The 17,698-nt window shown below is 46.8% G+C and overlaps 1 protein-coding gene and 1 long non-coding RNA gene across 2 annotated transcripts; one reads left to right on the top strand and one right to left on the bottom strand.

Moving 5' to 3' along the window:
• The first annotated feature begins 17 nt into the window (after positions 1-17).
• LOC123032412 lies at positions 18-1,729 on the top strand. The gene is made up of 2 exons (XR_006416474.1): positions 18-125; positions 629-1,729. It is a non-coding gene; the product is annotated as an uncharacterized LOC123032412 (long non-coding RNA).
• Positions 1,730-8,430: 6,701 nt separating this feature from the next.
• GPALPP1 (GPALPP motifs containing 1) lies at positions 8,431-17,609 on the bottom strand. Its single transcript, XM_044448290.1, has 8 exons — positions 17,529-17,609; positions 15,106-15,244; positions 14,708-14,800; positions 12,281-12,362; positions 11,438-11,572; positions 11,173-11,337; positions 10,386-10,484; positions 8,431-8,735 (listed from the first exon to the last, which is right to left on the bottom strand). Exons 1-8 carry the CDS (start codon positions 17,569-17,571, stop codon positions 8,517-8,519), a joined length of 975 nt encoding a protein of 324 aa, XP_044304225.1. The 5' UTR covers positions 17,572-17,609; the 3' UTR covers positions 8,431-8,516.
• Between the last annotated feature and the right edge of the window lie 89 nt (positions 17,610-17,698).

The raw sequence follows: 17,698 nt of genomic DNA on the forward strand, positions 1-17,698 counted from the left end.
GGGGGGGGGCGGCCCTCCGTGCTTTCTTCGCCGATTTTATATTTGTATCCCGCCTCGCTCCTGCAGGGCGCCCGAGGCGGCTGGTCCTCTTCCGCTCGGCCTCCTCCTCGCAACAGCCCTGCAAGGTAGGCCAGGCAGAGGGCGGGGTGCGGGCCGAAGTCACGCAGGAGGCCTCACGGCCCGCGGGGACACGAGAACCGGAGGGCCGGCTCCAGCCCCGCGCTCGCTCGGGCTCTGGGCGTTTTGGCTGCTTGGCTGCTTTAGTAGATGCTGCATTCATGTTCATTGCAGTGCAGAAATTACATTAATTAAGTGTATTCAAATTAAATTCAAATTAAATTATTAAATAACAATAATATTGCCTCTTAAAGTTCTTCACACATTATGCTGCAAGACAGGCCTGAGGCAGTGGTGCACCTTGGGATTTTTTCGTATTTCTCTGTTTTAATTGTTCCTTTCAGCAGAGCCAAGAGCTGAGCCGGCTAGGCCTGTCCCAGGGCTCCCGGAGGCGCTCGTAGCCCGCCTGAATTCAGGAGACTGAGCTCTGCATAGCCATCCTTGGAGGACTATTGTTAATATCGCTGTTGTTGCTGCCTAAGAAATCTTCCAACCACCAGATTTTTTGCAGGTTCCGCTGCAGCTGAGGAACAGCACTGCCCCTTTGGATCCCCTACGCCATTATGAAAGCAAATCGCAGAGGAACACATTTTGCTGAGCAAAAAGGCTGCCTGCCACAAGAAGTACCCAAAGAGGGTGAAGTATTAATCAGACAGTCCCTGGTTTTAATCCCATTAATCCATTGATGGTCTTTGGCAAGCTGTGATTTTTAAAGCTTCGCCTCACTCCCTTAATCTACAATATGTGGGTAACAATACCGGCCTCTCTCACAGGGTTGTTGTGAAAATTATAAATGTATGCGAAGAATTCTGGCCAAACTCTCTTAGGTGCTATAGAAATACTAAGTGAGACTGGTGAGGGCTTTTCCATCCCAATCACTTCTCAAATATGGGAGTTAGCAGCTGGGCATGGTGAACCAAGTGTGCATTTTTGCTACCCTGTTTCCCTGAAAATAAGACCTAACTGGAAAATAAGCCCTAGCATGATTTTTCAGGATGCTCGTAATAGAAGCCCTACCCCAAAAATAAGCCCCAGTTAAGATAGTTAGCCAAACAGACGCATGTAGTATGTCCGTTGCAACACAATTTGGGGTTTGGAGACTTACGACGATGTTCCAGAAGAAGATAGCATGACTGTATTTGAATAAATGTAGATTGTTGTACATGAAAAACTAAAACATCACCTGAAAATAGGCCCTAGTGCATCTTTTGGAGCAAAAGTTAATATAAGACACGGTCTTATTTTTGGGGGAAACACAGTAATAGCCTGCTGACAGAACCAAGAGACACACATGGTCCCGGGCCTGCTGTTTTCCCAAGTATGAAACCGAAGTTGAGTTGTGGGCTCATTTAAATTGCTTGCCTTGGAAAGCTCGGCATCATTCTGCAATGTCCCAAGAGAACCCTGGGTTCCAGCGAAAGAGCTTCTGGAGCCGTCGCCCAAGCAACAGAGCAATCATTTCTTTCACTAAATAAATGCCGATTAATAACCAAATTGTAACTGAATTTTTCATTGGGACACCCACAGAAGTGTTTGCTAATAAAAATGTAAAGGAGAAACAGTTCCTAGTTACCTGTCTTCCTCCTGGATAATAAACTGTTGTTAACATGTCTTGGTTTGGCTTCTAAAATTATACTGTACATCAGCAGGAAATGGCCTAATGTTTATACTCAGGCTGGAAGTCACAGGATAGACAGTCCTGGACAGTTTGTCAAAGCTGAATGGTATGTGTCAGAAAAATCTCCTCTGCAACTGTGGTTTGTATACTCCCCTCCTAGAAAAGAAGTTTCCAGAAGTTTACCTCTCTTAACAAAAGAGCAATGATCATATAGCAGGAAATTAAAACATGGGCGGGCGGAGGAATTAGCTGTTTTAAGGAAGCGGTTCATTGCCTTATAGGAATAGGATAAGGAGAAATAGGATGGGACCAGTGCCCTAGGGATATTATGGGCTCTCACATACTGGAGGCATCTGAGATGTAGTTGGACAACCATCTGACAGAGATGCTTTAAGCATGAGGTTGGACTCAATGGGCTTGTAGGCCCTTTCAGACTCCGCTGTTCTATGATTCTGTGCACATCACAGTGCTTTCAAAGGTCACTGCTCTGAAAGAAAACATGGTGTTCTCATGCATCTATGGAATGCGTTTCCCAGAGAGGTCCGCCTGGCGCTGTTGTTATTTGTTTTTCGGCATCAGGCTAAGACCTTTTTATTCCAGTGGTATTTTAATAAGTTTTAATATTGTTTTTGTCTATGTTTTTAATTGCAGCCAGTGTGGGTCGGGCATTTTATTTATGCTATTACTTTGTAAGCCGTCCTGAGGCTTTTTTGCAATTAGGACGGCATATAAATATTTTAAATTAATTAATTAATAAAAAACCAGCTCCCTCCTCTACCAGTTGTGGCAGGGATTGGGTCCCTGAGGCCCTCTAGATATTGCTGGACTACAGCTCTCATCATCCCTGTCCATTCAGCTGTTGAGAGTTAGCATCCACAACCTCTGGAGAACCACAGACTTCACCCTCTTGATTCTAGCCAAGAACTAACAGAAGAAAAATGTTCACACCTATGCCACTTAATGTGGGTGACAAGAAAAACGGGAGTTTTTCTGCAGGTGTGAATGCTGCAGGTGAATGCTGCAGGTGTGCAGGTACATTTACAGTTTACTCAGGCATAGTGGGAATCCATGCAGCATGCAGGTAGTCCCAAAGGGGCTTCCAAGTTGTGGTCTGTACAGGGTGCTTTTATAACCTATCAGTCACATGCACAGTTTGTGGGGTTGGGAATCACGTGGGCAGTTTGCTAGGGGCACAGTAGGGTAAAACATCGAATGTGATTAAGTCACGGAACATGGAGAGAAGGACTTACGGTACAGGCACTATTTAGGACATCAAAGGTGTGTCCCCAAAGGAAGACCCTTCAGGGCAGGGACTTTAGCATCTCTCAGGTATATGTGGAAAGCAAGGCTTACAACACGGATTCCTGATCAGGAATCCCATGTTAAGTCTAAAGTTGCTCTTACAATGTCAGGCTTTAGCAGCCATATTATGGCAGAGCTTTTGCTCTTTCTGTTCTGCCCTGACGCGGGCGAGTAGAAAAAGGCAGTGCAGTTGCAGTACCCATGTGTGAGCTTTAGCCCTGGTGAAAGTGCAGTCAGTCCCTTCTTGTATGCAGCGTAAAATCAATGATCCGACGCGCTGTGCACACAGAACTCTTCACTTCCCTTCCAGCAGCACCGCCAAAGCCCTGCCCTCCTCCTCCGAAGCTGCATCCAGCACCGCAGAGGGTCTTAGTCCTGGAAATACAATTCAGGCAGCCATTCCCCAGGTGAGCGCAGGACCTAGCAAGAGCGCACGTTCACGCTAGCCTGGGAAGAATTTGTATTCGCTCTTTCGTTGTCGAGGACTGAGACAGATTGTTTGTGGGCATGCAACTCCACAGTGTGGCACTTTAAAGATTACCGTTGCTTGGACTGACCACCCACGAACCTTGCTCCGCCTGTTCCTATTGTTCTCTTCTTTCCTGTTGATTTTTAAGAGGTATTTGCAAAGTCTCTGTGATTTTAATTGCTCGCTGAAGAAGTGAACAGCATCTGACCCATACAGCCTGATCCATTAATAGCTTTCCAGATGCCTTCTGCTGCAGAGAGCAGCCCCGCTCCTATGGTTGCTAGGGAGACAATGCTTCCTGGTACCAGGTTTTGGCAGCTGTGGCGGCCTTGCTCCCTTTGAGCCCTGCCGCAGTCTCACTTGGTGCTTCAACACTTTTCTGGGATGTGAGCACTGCTTGCATTCGGGCATGCTAATGAGCAGATGGAGGCTGAGCAAGGTGTTACCAGATCCACAGGCAAACTCAAGTCAGGGCCAAGAAGCAGGCATCCCTATCCTCACAAGAGTTTCTGTGTTTAACTTTCCATGTTTTCCTCTCGCATTTTCCCAAGGCTCAAGTTGTTTTGCTACTGGAGATACGGTGGGAAAGAGGGAGCCACAGCTTAGCGCTTTTCACAGCTTAGCGCTTCAGCTGTAAGCATGACAGGGGGTCCAACCACATCTGAGTCAGTATAGGCCCCACATTTCCACCTTGTTGTGAAGTTGGGGATACGGATCATTCCTGGGTGCAGTCTTCCCTTGCAGGTAGGAGGTTCCAGAATTCGCTTAAACGATTAAGGGAGCAGAACCAGCAAGTAGCTCAGCCTGAAACCAGGTCACGGTGCTTGATGTTTATGGATGTTTCCAATATCCCATCAGGTTGTCCTCGACTTAGAGCAACCCCATTAATGCAAGCTCTCTGGAATGTCCAGTCTGCGAAACCCCTGCTCAGTTCTTCTACGGTCCACGTTGTGGATTCCTTTGTAGATTCAGTCCTCCTCAAATCTGGCTTTCCTTTTCTGCTGCTGCCTCGTCCATTATTCACAGTACGATGGTACCAGAGCATTGGGCTGCTTGTCGGTTGTGCATCACTTCTCCAGAAAGGAAAGTGCATTCCTGCAAAAGAGATGCCAACTTGCCTGCTTGCTTATTTATTTAAAATGTTCATATCCCATCACCACATGTCTCGGCATCTCGGGACGGCTTACAAACGTACAATTAAAAACAATAAAACAATGACAGATTCAATAAGATTATATAAAAGCAAAAAGTGACTTTTTTATTTTTTTATTTATTAAAACATTTTTATGCCGCCCCATTCGCCGAACAATACCATTAATTTTTAAAATAGCCATTAAATAAAAAGGTTTTAACTTGCCCAGCTGTTGCATATGAAAATGTATCAGTCCAAATTTAGGAATGACCGATGATGATGATGATGATGATGATGATGATGATGATTATAGCATTTCTATGCCGCCCCTTGCCGAAACCTCGGGGCGGCTTACAACATGATAAAATACATTGAAATACAATAGTACATAATAAATTACCATTAAATATAACAATACAAAAAATACATTGATTTACAAATACAAAATTAAAATTATCAGTATAAAATAAAAATATAGGAGGAGAAAGAGAAGGAAGAAGAAGTTGCCCTGGCCAGATCATATGTTTTAACAATTGAAATGATGTTTAAATAAAAAGGTCTTTACCTGGCGCCGAAAAACCAGTAACGACGGTGCCAGGCGGACCTCTTTGGGGAGTGAATTCCATAGGTTGGGCGCCACCTCAGAGAAAGCCCTCCTCCGGGTACTTACTCTCCTAATTTCTTTCATGGAGGGTTCCTGGAGAAGGGACTCTCCCGCAGATCTCAAAGGGCGGTCGGGCATATATGGACGTAAGCGCTCGTTCAGGTAGCCAGGACCCAAGCCGTTTAGGGCTTTGTAGGTCATAATCAACACCTTGAATTGGGCCCGGGCTTCAATGGAAAGCCAGTGGAGCTGACGGAGGACTGGAGTCATGTGAGCATAACGCCCCGTCCCCGTCAGCAACCTGGCAGCTCTATTTTGCACTAATTGAAGTGTTCGGACTGTCTTCAGGGGAAGCCCCACGTAAAGCGCGTTACAGAAGTCTAGGCGGGAAGTCACCGAAAGGGCTTCAGAAGCTGCATCTTCACTGGGCAAAATGCAGCAGCCAGGTGAGTAACAGGGACCAGATGGTCGGCGCATACGGCTCTGATTCTGGCCCGCTCACATGAGCTGCCTACCTGCTTCCACGCCCTATTCAAGGTGCTGCTTTTAACCTATAATGCCCTACATGGCTTGGGATCAGACTGCGTCTTTCCTATCTATCTAGGGAATGGATTATTTTAAACAAAATTTCTGCCTTCTGTTTACAACTGTGTGCTTCATTAAGGCTATGGTATTGGCCACTGAGGAAATTAATTGCTCAATTCTACATTTTTTTAGAGAGGGTGTTAATATTAACATTGCCCTAACTATATCCCTTAAACCTGCAATTAACGGTGTGGAGTTGTTTTTCATAATCAAATCTGGACTTAGTTTAACCTGTTACCTTGGAAACTGAATGGAAACTGTAGGGTGGTTAAAAGAAAATTGTCCATGCATGCATGGTATAATTGGCTGTTGGCCAGAGATGTTGAAGAATCATCTCCAGTTGGCTCTTCCCCTGAGTGAAAATATAGCAATGCTTCCAGTCACTGATCATGCCTGACTGATCCTGAGCATCGCTTAGGATGCTTAACCTAACAACGGGGTAAGATCCTGTACAAAAGTATGCAAAGAGGATTGCAACCATTATGGAGCATTATGGAAGCAGGTTTAGCTGCCTCCTCAGGCCAACACAGTGCTCAGACACCTGGCAACCTGCTTTGTGCTTGCCCTACAAACCAGAGCAAACCTGGTTTTCAATCCTGGTTTGTGAGGCAAGTGCGAACTACAGTTTACTCATCTGCACAAATGGTAAAATGTACGCAAAGCGTAGAAGGCATGTATGTGCCCAAAGTTCAATAAAGGTGAGGGAGCCATGTGGCCCGCCCAGCTACCTGCTAACAAGGACTCCTACTTCATGGGTCAGATTTGGGCCACATCCCACCAGAGGGTTGCGGTCCTGCAAGCCACCCAGAATCTTCAGCAGGAGGACGGGATGTAAAAGGAGGCAAGGAGAAATGACAGAAGAGTGTACTTTTGAGGGTAATATTGGGGCAGGAGGAAAAAAACATCTAAAATTAAAAGTTCACTATGACATTTTTAAAAATAGACACTTGAAAGTTTGTGGAGGAGGAGGGATGGACAACTTGGGCCCCTCCGTGTTGTGATTTACAATTCTCATCATCCCTTTGATTGGCAAAGCTTGCTATGCCTGACGGGATCTGTAGGCCAAAACCTTTGGAGGACTGGTTGCTTTTCTCTGATTGACAGATTCTTCCTGAAATGGGGAGACTGAATTGGAATACCGGCAGAGCCAGTGTTTGCATGTGAGGAAGAAAAAACCATGTGAGATAAACCTTGCTACGAGAAACTAACTGTAGCAAACATTTAGCGACCCCCAAGGAGGGACTAGGTATAGTTCGATATAGAGATAATTGGCTGCCGCTAAATGCCAGACTCTGCCTCTGTCTGTCACCATTTTGACTGGTTTCAGCTGAAGGTTCTAGCCATTGCCAGCCAGTTCTCTCAGCTCAGCAGGTGAAAGATGTGCAAACTCCTGCACGAAGTTGCGGCAGGACCTACCTGTGTCCCCCCACTGAAGCGATGCAGGGATCGCCAGGGCATCTCCATTTGCCTCCCGCGGGTCACCACTTTCAGAAATGGCTAATTTCTGAAGCTACCTGGAAATGGAGAAATATTCCTCCCTGGAACGGTGCGTGTCCATGAAGCTTGCCGAAGAGGTGCCGCTGACCTGTGCCATTGCGGGAACAAGTGTTCCGCGCTGCCCTGTAAATGCTGTCTCATAGATACTGTTGTCATGGGAAACACATGGGATTGTTTTCTCTCTCTCAGGCATAGCAAGAGTAGGTTTGTCAAAACTCCTGCATCTTTTTGAAGTCTGTCGGAACAACATTCTGTTTCTTGGCATGCTCCTTCTTGCGGTTTGCTAATTTCTAATCCAGAAAAGGCAACCATGATTCCAAAAGGAAGAAGCTGGTAAATGCCATTTCTGCAGTTCTACAGTGATAGGAAAAGCTACACTTTTTCAGGTATCTCTTAAAAGTATGAACACCACTGCCAAAGGTTAGAGGGAAAGTCAGCGAGCAAAACCTTACTACCGTTTGAGTAATGGCCATGTGTCTCTTGTCTAAAACATCTTCCTCTGATAATGCAAGATGATTGCTGTAAAATACAATTGGTTGAGGATCTTGGTACAGGAATATAAGAGAGTCGAGTTGGAAGGGGCCAGGAGGCCACCAGGTCCAGCCCTCTGTTGTGGCAGGACTCCAAGTGAAGCAACCCCTCTCAGATGGCTGTCCAGCTGCCTCTGGCCTCAGAGGCAGTGTGCGTTACCCCACACTAACAATCCCAGCAATGTGCAGATCAGTCACGCTGACAGTCTCCCCTGAACGCAGAACCGGGTTTTGTGTTATGCACAACTCCTACTTGACTATCTCACTTCCAGAATCAGGCTCAAATAGCATCTACACATCACCCTGTCGTTTTACATCTGAACCAAACTACAAATCTGAGCTAAAGACCCATATTTCCTCACATTGCATTTGGAAAGGGCTTATGAAAATCTAAAAAATCATTGCTCATTTATAAAAGGCCACTTATTTTAGTAATGTTTGGTGGAAAATGACCACATATTTTTACTGCCGCAGATTTTATTTTCATACTAAAACAGAACGTACTACCTAATCCAGAAAAGTCATGAACGGGCTGTAGAAAGCCAATTTAAAGGAAAGTTACTTTTCATGCATGGGTTGTATTTACAAAGAAGTTTTATTATATAACATTAGTGGATGTTTAAAAGAACACAACTGTACTCTAATATAATCACACAATGCAATTACAAAAACATGTTGCATTTGCCATGGGAAAACCGTGTGCTCAAGTCTCTAGATTTCTTTATGAGAGCTTTCTTTTGTGCTTCATCAATTCGAAGGGCTTTGAGATCCTGGTCACGGTCAAATGGCCTTCTCTCCTGGGGCTTATCTTTTTCTTCAGCAGCTTTGTTCTTTATTTTTTTCTGGTGTATGTCCATAAGAGATTCAGACCTTTGAGTCTCCTAGACAAGAAACAACATGGACAATGAAACTGGAGACATTTTAACAAATGACTGCAATCTCATTACCTTAACCGGTACTAATTACCCCAAAACTCAGTGGGACTTAACTTCTGAGCAGACACTCAGGTGCTCATGGACTGACTGCAACAGGGCAGTCACTCTCCTAAAAAACCCTAAAACAAGCACAAATGCTTATTTCCAGAGCAGGGCAGGTGAATGGAACTTGCACTGACCTGTGCTGATGTGAAAATGAAAGTCTCCAGTCATATTCAGGGCTATTTTTTAGTGAGCAGAAGTCCGGCACATGGGATGAATCCTGCCTGTGCACAGAACTGTCCACACACCACCTCCTTGCATGCTTGCTTTGTGTGACGGGTGCAGGACTCCACTCTGGCTCTTCGACCCCTTAATCAGAATTCACCAAAGCGGCAGGTAGCAGGAGTGGCTCCCCAGCTGACCATGGGAAGCACAGGGGCGGGTGGGCCGGGGACAGCTCCTCTGGCCAAGTTCTCAGCAGCTGTCCCACGGAGGAGTGTTCCCCCTCCCGATCATGGAGCTCCTAATGCAGAGGGGCCCTCGCTAGCAGCCCGCAGCAGCTCTATTGCCCCACCTTTGTCTCTTGCAAGGAGCCTAGGCTGGATTGCACCCCCCCCCCATCTTATCCTCACCACACCCGTGAGGGCAGCTAGGCTGAGCGGCCCAAAGTCACCTCCAGGAATTTTAAACTTGTCCAGCTACTGGAAAATGGCCACATATTGTAGCAGAAAAAACCATACTTCAGCCAGGCACTGTGTGAAGTACCTCCTTTTAATCAGTCCTGAATTTCCCACCATGCAGCTGCACTCAATGACCCCTGGTCCAGGGAGATAACTTATTTATTTATTTAGAATTTTTGTATGCCGTCCCATCGCTTATAGCCTCGGGACGGCTCACATAAATAAACAAACATAATACAAATACAATTAAAACCCAGAAACACGCTGGCTGCACAATCAAAACCTATAGCTATAAAACATTATTAAAATAGTTTAAATAAAAAGGTCTTAGCCTGGTGCCGAAAAACAAATAACGACGGCGCCAGGCAGACCTCTCTGGGAAGTGCATTCCACAGATGGGGCGCCCCAACTTCTCCCCAATGACTTTTTCCACACCGGACAGAATATTCAACAACTATCATGTTTCCCCTGACTCATTCCTGCCGAGTAAAACAGGCCCCAAGGTAGGAGAGCCCGTTCATTTTGGTTGCCCTTTTCTGTGTCTTTTACCACTCTTGCGTTACCCTGTTTAAGGTGCAGGGACCAATACAGAGCTGAGTGGTCGCATCACAGTTCCGTATAGGGTGAGTCTTGTTTTCAGTCCTTTCCTAAATATGCCTAACAAGGAATCGACCTTTTCCACAGCGGCTCCATAGCTATCCATTACAATCCCAATCGTTCTGGTCAGTCCTTGCCAGCTCCGATTAGAAAACCTTTTTTAAAACACTTCTATTATGGTGCTCTTGACACGCATTTAAGGAATTTTCATGATCTTGTTGAAATTAACACACATCTGCAAAATGCTAATAGATCTGAACACTGGAAGTAGTGGCACAGAAACGAATACTGCAGGGGTAAATTGTGGAAATTAAAGGAAATAGGAGGCCATACGTACGTTGTATGTGGACAACTGCTCCATCAACCTCTTGTCCCTCTCGGACAGGAAAATTTCTGCATCATCCTTGCTGATGGATTTTTTTGCATTTTTCTGTTCCTGGTAAGTAAGAGGAGACCTGCTGGTTAGCAGGCAGAAAAGGGCGTGTGTGTCTAACGTAAAAACAGGACCCAATAATGGCGTGGGACAGTCTCTGTCATGAGGAGAAATTGCCGGCCACACGGTACAGGCATGTTCCCTGGATAAGTGCAGAGCAGACGACTGGCACCGAGATCTCCCCCTGTTCACGTTCGCCTAACCCTTTGGTGTGGCCATTTTTACCTCAATGGTTTTATACTGTAGTGCATTTTAGATTGCGTTTTAATGGACTGTTGTAAACTGCCCAGAGAACTTCAGCTATTGTGCAGTAAAAAATCAAGTAAATAAAATGTGTACTATCATATTACCTTTGTTCAATGTATCATAAACCAACATCATTTTCCCTGCAAGGAGCCTTAGGTGCCTTACATATCTTCCCCTCCATTTTTTACTCACAACATTCCTGTGAGATAGGTTAGGCGGAGAGTCCGTGACTAGCCCAAAAGCACCCTGTGAGCATCGTGGCCAAATGAGGACTAGAACCTGGATCTCCCCAGTTCGGCACGATTACCACTCCACTGCACTGGTTCTCTTGCATGTAACTTCTTTATAGATGCAAAATTGGCTTGGGGTATGTTGTCCATACCTTTTCAGTTCAGTAGGTTAATCACTGGATTATTAATAGGCACACGAGTGAACGTTTGCTTACGCTTGCTCTCTTTTCTCTGTCAGCTGGAGTTTCTGTCCAAACCGAGCTATCTCCTGATTTGTCATCAGCTCTTCTTTTGAATGCTCGTGGACCAAGTCCAAAACTTTTGAGTTCTGGTGGAAGATCTGTCATCCAAGACTCTCTTTTAACTTGCTTGGAACCATCCTTTAAAAGCAAAATGAGATGCATCTATTTTTTCTTGATGTTTTCAGGAAAAGTACAGCTCAGCTTTGCAAAATCAACATAAATTGTGAATTAAACTTACACCATCTTGACCAAGGAGTTTCTCTTTCATTCTCTGTGCTCGACGGTCAATCTCTGTAGTTATGCTGGATTCCACTAGCCTTTTGGCAGGCATTGGTCCAATCATTGTTTCATCATCTTCACTACTGTCTGAAACCTTTTTCAAGCATGAAGCAAAACAAAGCTGGTGAACAAAATGGCTGTGGTAGGTAACTCTTAGTATTTATGCAGGAGTTCAGCATCTTCCAACGCTTCTCATACATGGCAATCCATACAGTATCTGCTACTGCATACTGCAGATGAGCTGAACCTAAGCAGAGGTGTCTTGCCTAGCCTTAGTTAGTGCGAGAATGAACAACCTCTGGGTCCCACACTCTTTCCTCACTCCAGAACCCAGCAGGCACTGCACGCCTTCCCATTCTGCCTGAATTTACCACCAACCACAGCAAGAAAAATATTTTTCCAGTGCGACAAGCTGGACAAGGAGTGCATACCCAGCGCCTAAGTAAAGGCACACTTCTGGAGCTTGTAAACACGGCACGTACTGCCCAGGCACCCTGTTTCTGGCAACGCGTTGCCCCCACCACACCCAAAGCGGCAGCAGAATACAGCAGGGGCTGTCGGAAGCAGCCCCAGGGACCCACCCAATCTGGTCAGCCCGCCACAGAGGTAAGGCCGAGATTCCCTGAATCGCTGTTCCGCTTGTTCCTGCTGTGCCACCCTCCTTCCTGCGTTTTTCTTTTAGTCATCAAAGGCTGAGCACCTTCTCAAGTTGTTCAAGTTGCTCCCATAAAATGCAAAATGCGTATGTTTGTGGGCTCAGCCCATGCGCTTTCTCCATGCTCAGCCTCCCCACCAAACATACCTGAGCTGTGTCATGTCTGTTCTCTTCGGCATTCTCTGAGTCCTTCTTAAAGCCTGGTGGTAAAGCAGGGCCTATAATGGGTCTCCAGAGGACAAAAAAATCAATTTGATTTTAGTTATGGCATACTGGACTTCAGCAGTACCCCCACTGATCTGTTCAAACTGTGGGGAATGTTCTCACCCACCAGCACAGACTGTGCAGAAAGGTTCCATCCTGATTCTACCCCAGTTCCAGGGACTCTCCAGATAATCCAGTCCTGAAACTCATTAAGGTTTATCAAGACTGCATTAAATTGGTTTTAGAATACTTCTTACAAGGTTGAGCTGCACTCTTGAAAGAGCTGCGTGTGGAAGGGGCAGAGGGGGCTTGGACAGTGATGTTCATTGGTTCATTTAGTAAACTCATAGGCCATTCAGTGTCTGGAGGAACTCGGTCTGGTGGGTACAGTCTAGAGAAGCTTTGGCCTCTCTAATTCCCCAGTACAAAAAGAACGATCTTTTACTTAGGAAAGTATTATTTGGAGAGAATTCAAATGTATGACTTCATATAGCCAGTGCTCTTCTCACAGAGAGACCTAAGGAGACATTTGTTTGAAAGGGTTTTTTTAAAAAGGGTCTCCCCTATTACAGAGAAAGTAAAATTTATAGTTAACCAGTGATTAACTCTCAACAAGAGATGAACAGTCTGGGTCAGGCTGCCCCAGTAGGCAGAGCAGATTAAATTAACTCAAATATAACCACTTTTTTTTTGCCATGATCACAGCAGATAGTTATCTGCCTAAGCAGAAGTGACTCTGGATCACCAGAGCCCCCTTGGCTGCACCACCCCTTCCTGTAAGGGTCAGGAGTTTTCTTCCAAATGGGACTGATCCGGAAAGCATCTGCTTGCTTTTTCCTCTCAGGATGACCTGGCAGCCTAACGTAGAATTTCTAAGAGCAGTGAAAATATCCCTTCAGTTTGCTGTCTAGGAAAAGAGACTATGGCTGGGCAGGAGGTAAGACTACAGACCACTGCCCAGTACACGGGGAAAGACTTAACAGCCGGTTGGTGGTCACACCCACCAAGACTGAATATTCCTCGTCACCTGGATGAGGAGGGGAGCTCTGCAAGCCACCTGCGGGTCCCCCCGAGAGGAGGGGCAAGCAATGAAAGCGGAAGTGGTGGCGGCAACAGGATGCCCGGGATGTACATGCAGCCGGTGCTGCAGGAGGTCTTGTTCAGCTGCACGGAACAGCAATGCATGCGGCAGCTTTGCGGGACAGCCCAGTCCTGCCGTTCATCTTGCGCTCCTCCTTGGACAGGAGAATCCAGGCTGTTCGTGCTTCCCACCTGTCCCACGTGCTATGTCTCAGCTTGGTCTCAGTGCCCTCGATGTGCTGCTGCCTTACAGGAGACCGGACAAATCAGTTATTTTGGAATGCACGGACCCGGCTTACCCGGAGCTGCAGATCCGCAAGAGAGCAGCCGCTACAAGCTTGGCAAATGCCTCTGAAGCAAGCAAAAGGCCGATGAGGCTTTGGGGATTCCTGTTCTGATACCTCACAGACCGATGCGGACCAGATGCACCAGCACATGCAATTGGGCCTTGGAATACTGAAAAGGCTTCCGCAGCCATCTGCATTCGGGGCTGCCAACGGGTTCGGCACCCTGAAGCCCCCGTGCCTCTCATACAATCACAGAATGGGAGAGTTAGCGGGGCCCGAGAAGGCCATCAGGTCCAACCCCCTGCTCAGTGCAGGCCTCCAAGTCAAAGCATCCCTCTCGGCTGGCTCTCCAGCTGCATCCTGAATGTGCAGGGAAGCCCACAACCGGTTCCCAAGGTCACTGGTTCTGTGCTCTTGTTGCTCTAACAGTCAGGAAGTTCGCCCTGATGTTCAGCCGGAGCCTGGCTTCCTGGAATTTGAGCCTGTTATTCCGAGTCCTTTGCTCCGGAACGATCAAGATGAGATCCTGTCCTTCCTCTTCGCGACAAGTACTTGAAAAGTTCTTGCAGAGGGCTGTCCTGTCTCCCCTCAGCCTTCTCTTCCCAAGGTCAAGCTTGCCTGGTTCTTTCCAGTTCTGCCCACAGGGCTTTGTTTCCAGGCCACAGGTCATCTTTGTTGTCCTCCACTGATTTTTCCCCAGTTTGTCGGAATCTTTCTTAAACCGGGATGCAGTACTCAAGGCCTAGCCAGTGCTGAGCAGAGAACTAGTACTCCTGTGACTGGGAAGTGATACTTCTATTAATGCATTTGGATATTACACGAACTTGTAACAGGGCGCACACAGAATCCTTTAGTACAGTCTGAATCAACTGAACTTTCACTACAAAATTCTAGGACTCCCCCACTTACTAAAAATTAATTATTTAAAAGCCTAACTACATTTTTGCGAATGGGACAGCATATAAATGTTCCAAATAAATAAATAAATTTTCATCTGCATTACCTTTCTGGGGATTCATCCTGTTTTTTAAAGCCAGGTGGAAGTGCAGGCCCAAAAAATCCATCATCGTCATCGTCATCATCTCTTTTCTGTTTTCTGAAATGAAGTAGTGGGGCTTAATTACTGAAATATGAATAGTAATTATTGACGCTTCAAAGGAAAAACAACTTGAAATTATTTCAGGTAATCACATCTTATGCCCTGTGTTCTCTGTCTCCATGGTGTGGGGGGTCAACACCTTATTTTTAAAATTGTTACCTGAGGTGCCTTTAGCATCCAGAACCACATCAAAGGATGTCTGAGATCATGCTGTGCCCACAGGACTAGACCTGTCCGTACACTTAGTTACAGTACAATCACCTGATCAGGGCAGTTTCACACGTTCACACAAATGCACTGACCTGGGTATGGGACTTGAGTCCTCCTCATCCTCAGAATCCCAGGCCGTTTCTTTGGGTGCACGGGCAGAGGGGCATTCCTTGTCCCCACCATGTCTTTCCAGGTTACTTCTATAGCCAGGAGGTAAGGCTGGTCCTGCAACTGAACAGAGCAATTCACCACTGAACAATTCATGTCAGCAACATTTTTGCATTGGTGCTGAGACTAAAATGTCCAAGCCATGCTTCTTAGAGCTGAGAATTGTTCCAAAATAGAGCATTAATTCAAAATAGCTACAAGCAACAGTTTCCTTCAGACATGTATGGCCAATGGTAAAAAATAACATGTCATGAACATTACAGTAAGTAGAATTCTTTTTTTTACACATGAACAGTGCAATCCGATATGCAGTTTCCTGGGGTAAGTTAAATTGGACTCAATATGGCTTACTTCTGAGTAAACATGCACAGAATCACACTCTTAGGGCACAATCCTATCTATGTTTAGACAGCGAAAGACTGGGGCAGGCTGGGAGTGGTAAGCCTTTTACTGCCTAAACATGCATAGAAGAGCAAGTTACGTCAATGGAAAACAAAGATGAAGGAAAGCCAGGGCAGGCATACATCCAAAAGGAAATCTCTCTCCAAGCAAAGGTTAGACGTTTAAAGACATCCAAGAGGTTATACGGCATGGCTAAATCGTACCGTGTTGAAGAAGTTGGCTGCTATAATTGCGTGGTCTGCAATTCATGCATTCTGTATGATGCAAGCTCGTTGCCACATTGAGTATGTCACAGATGAGCAAGCTCATGCCATGCCATCCCAAGCATGGTTACTCGACAGCCAGCGTGTCTCAGTGTACAACAGGGCTTGTGTATAGTGTCTATATCACTGTATTCAAAATCTTTAAGATTCAAAATCTTAAAAGACAATGCAGTAAAAGTGCTACACTCAATATGCCAGCAAACTTGGAAAACTCAGCAGTGGCCACAGGATTGGAAAAGGTCAGTTTGCGTTCCCATCCCAAAGAAGGGCAATGCCAAAGAATGTTCAAACTACCGCACCATTGCACTCATTTCACACGCTAGCAAAGTGATGCTCAGAATCCTACAAGCTAGACTCCAGCAGTGTGTGGACCGAGAACTACCAGAAGTACAGGCAGGGTTTCGAAGAGGCAGAGGAACTAGAGATCAAATTGCCAACATGCTGGATCATGGAGAAAGCGAGGGAGTTCCAGAAAAACATCTACTTCTGCTTCACTGACTATGCTAAAGCCTTTGTGTGGTTCACAACAAATTGTGGCAAGTCCTTAAAGGGATGGGAGTGCCAGACCATCTTATTTGTCCCTTGAGAAACCTGTATGCGGGTCAAGAAGCAACAGTGAGAACTGGACACAGAACCACTGATTGGTTCAAAACTGAGAAAGGAGTTCGGCCAGGCTGTATACTGTCGCCCTGCCTATTTAACTTATATGCAGAGCACATCATGAGAAAGGTGAGGCTGGATGAATTGCAAGTTGGAATTCAGATTGCTGGGAGAAATCTCAACAACCTCAGATATGCAGATGATACCACTCTCATGGCGGAAAGTGAAGAGGAACTAAAGAACCTCTTGATGCGGGTGAAGGAGGAGAGTGCAAAACTCAACATTAAGAAAACTAAGATCCGGTCACTAGTTCACATAATGGAAAACCATCCCTAAGAATATCCTTCCATCTAGGAAGTGAGCCTATCGAATCTAGCTTTGTCCCAGTACGTTCGTTTCTAAGCAAAGGAAGCCTTTGGAGGCAAGCTGTGCCATAATAGGAATGCTAACTCCAGTGAGCAGTGGTCTGCTCGTACGCAAGACAGTTACAGCAGAACAAAACCCACAACAGAACAAAATAAGCAACAGCAAGCAAGCTTTTGAGCTTAAGAGGATCTTCTACCATGAATGCTACCACCCTTTCAAGAGTTCTTTGTTTTTGGCGTTCCAGCCAGCCTGAAGAATACTTCTGGTCAATTCAAGATTATTTTACAGGATTCCCGCGGAACCCAATAGACAACCTAATGCAGCCTCAATGGCCCAACAAGAAAAATCACAGGTATCTTTTCTCTACCCCGTGGCGGATTCAAAATCTTTTCCCAGCCAGGGCAGAAAGACCTGGTCCGAACCAGCTCAGGAGAGACTTGCTGCCCCTCCGGTGCCTTCTTTGAAGGCACCCCGGAGCGCGGCTTGCACGGGTCGGGGCCCACCCGAGGGACGCCGCCCACCGAGGACCACCTGCTCGTCCTCCTCGGCGCCGGGTTAAGCCAGCCTCTTAGCCCGGGGCTCACGCGGCGCCTTCCCCCCGTTCAGCCCGCCTCGCGCGCGCGCTTGTGCGGTCGCCTCGCGGGGGACGGGCGGGAGCCACGCGGGGAGGCGCCCGCGGGCGCGAAGGGGCCCCCGGGCCGCGGCCCTGCTCTCACCCTGCGCGAGGCCTCCGTCGGGGTCCGCGCCGGCCGACGCCATCGCCGGCGGAGAGGGGCGCGACGGGCGCCGTGCGGGCTTCCGGCGCGCCCGGGCGCGTCACGCGGGGCGGGGCCTCCCCCTCCCCTCCCCCCCGGCGTAGCGCTCCTTCCGCCACCGGGCGCCGCGG

This window comes from Varanus komodoensis, unplaced genomic scaffold, assembly GCF_004798865.1.
Source record: "Varanus komodoensis strain SLA01 unplaced genomic scaffold, ASM479886v1 scaffold54, whole genome shotgun sequence".
Taxonomy (NCBI): domain Eukaryota; kingdom Metazoa; phylum Chordata; class Lepidosauria; order Squamata; family Varanidae; genus Varanus; species Varanus komodoensis.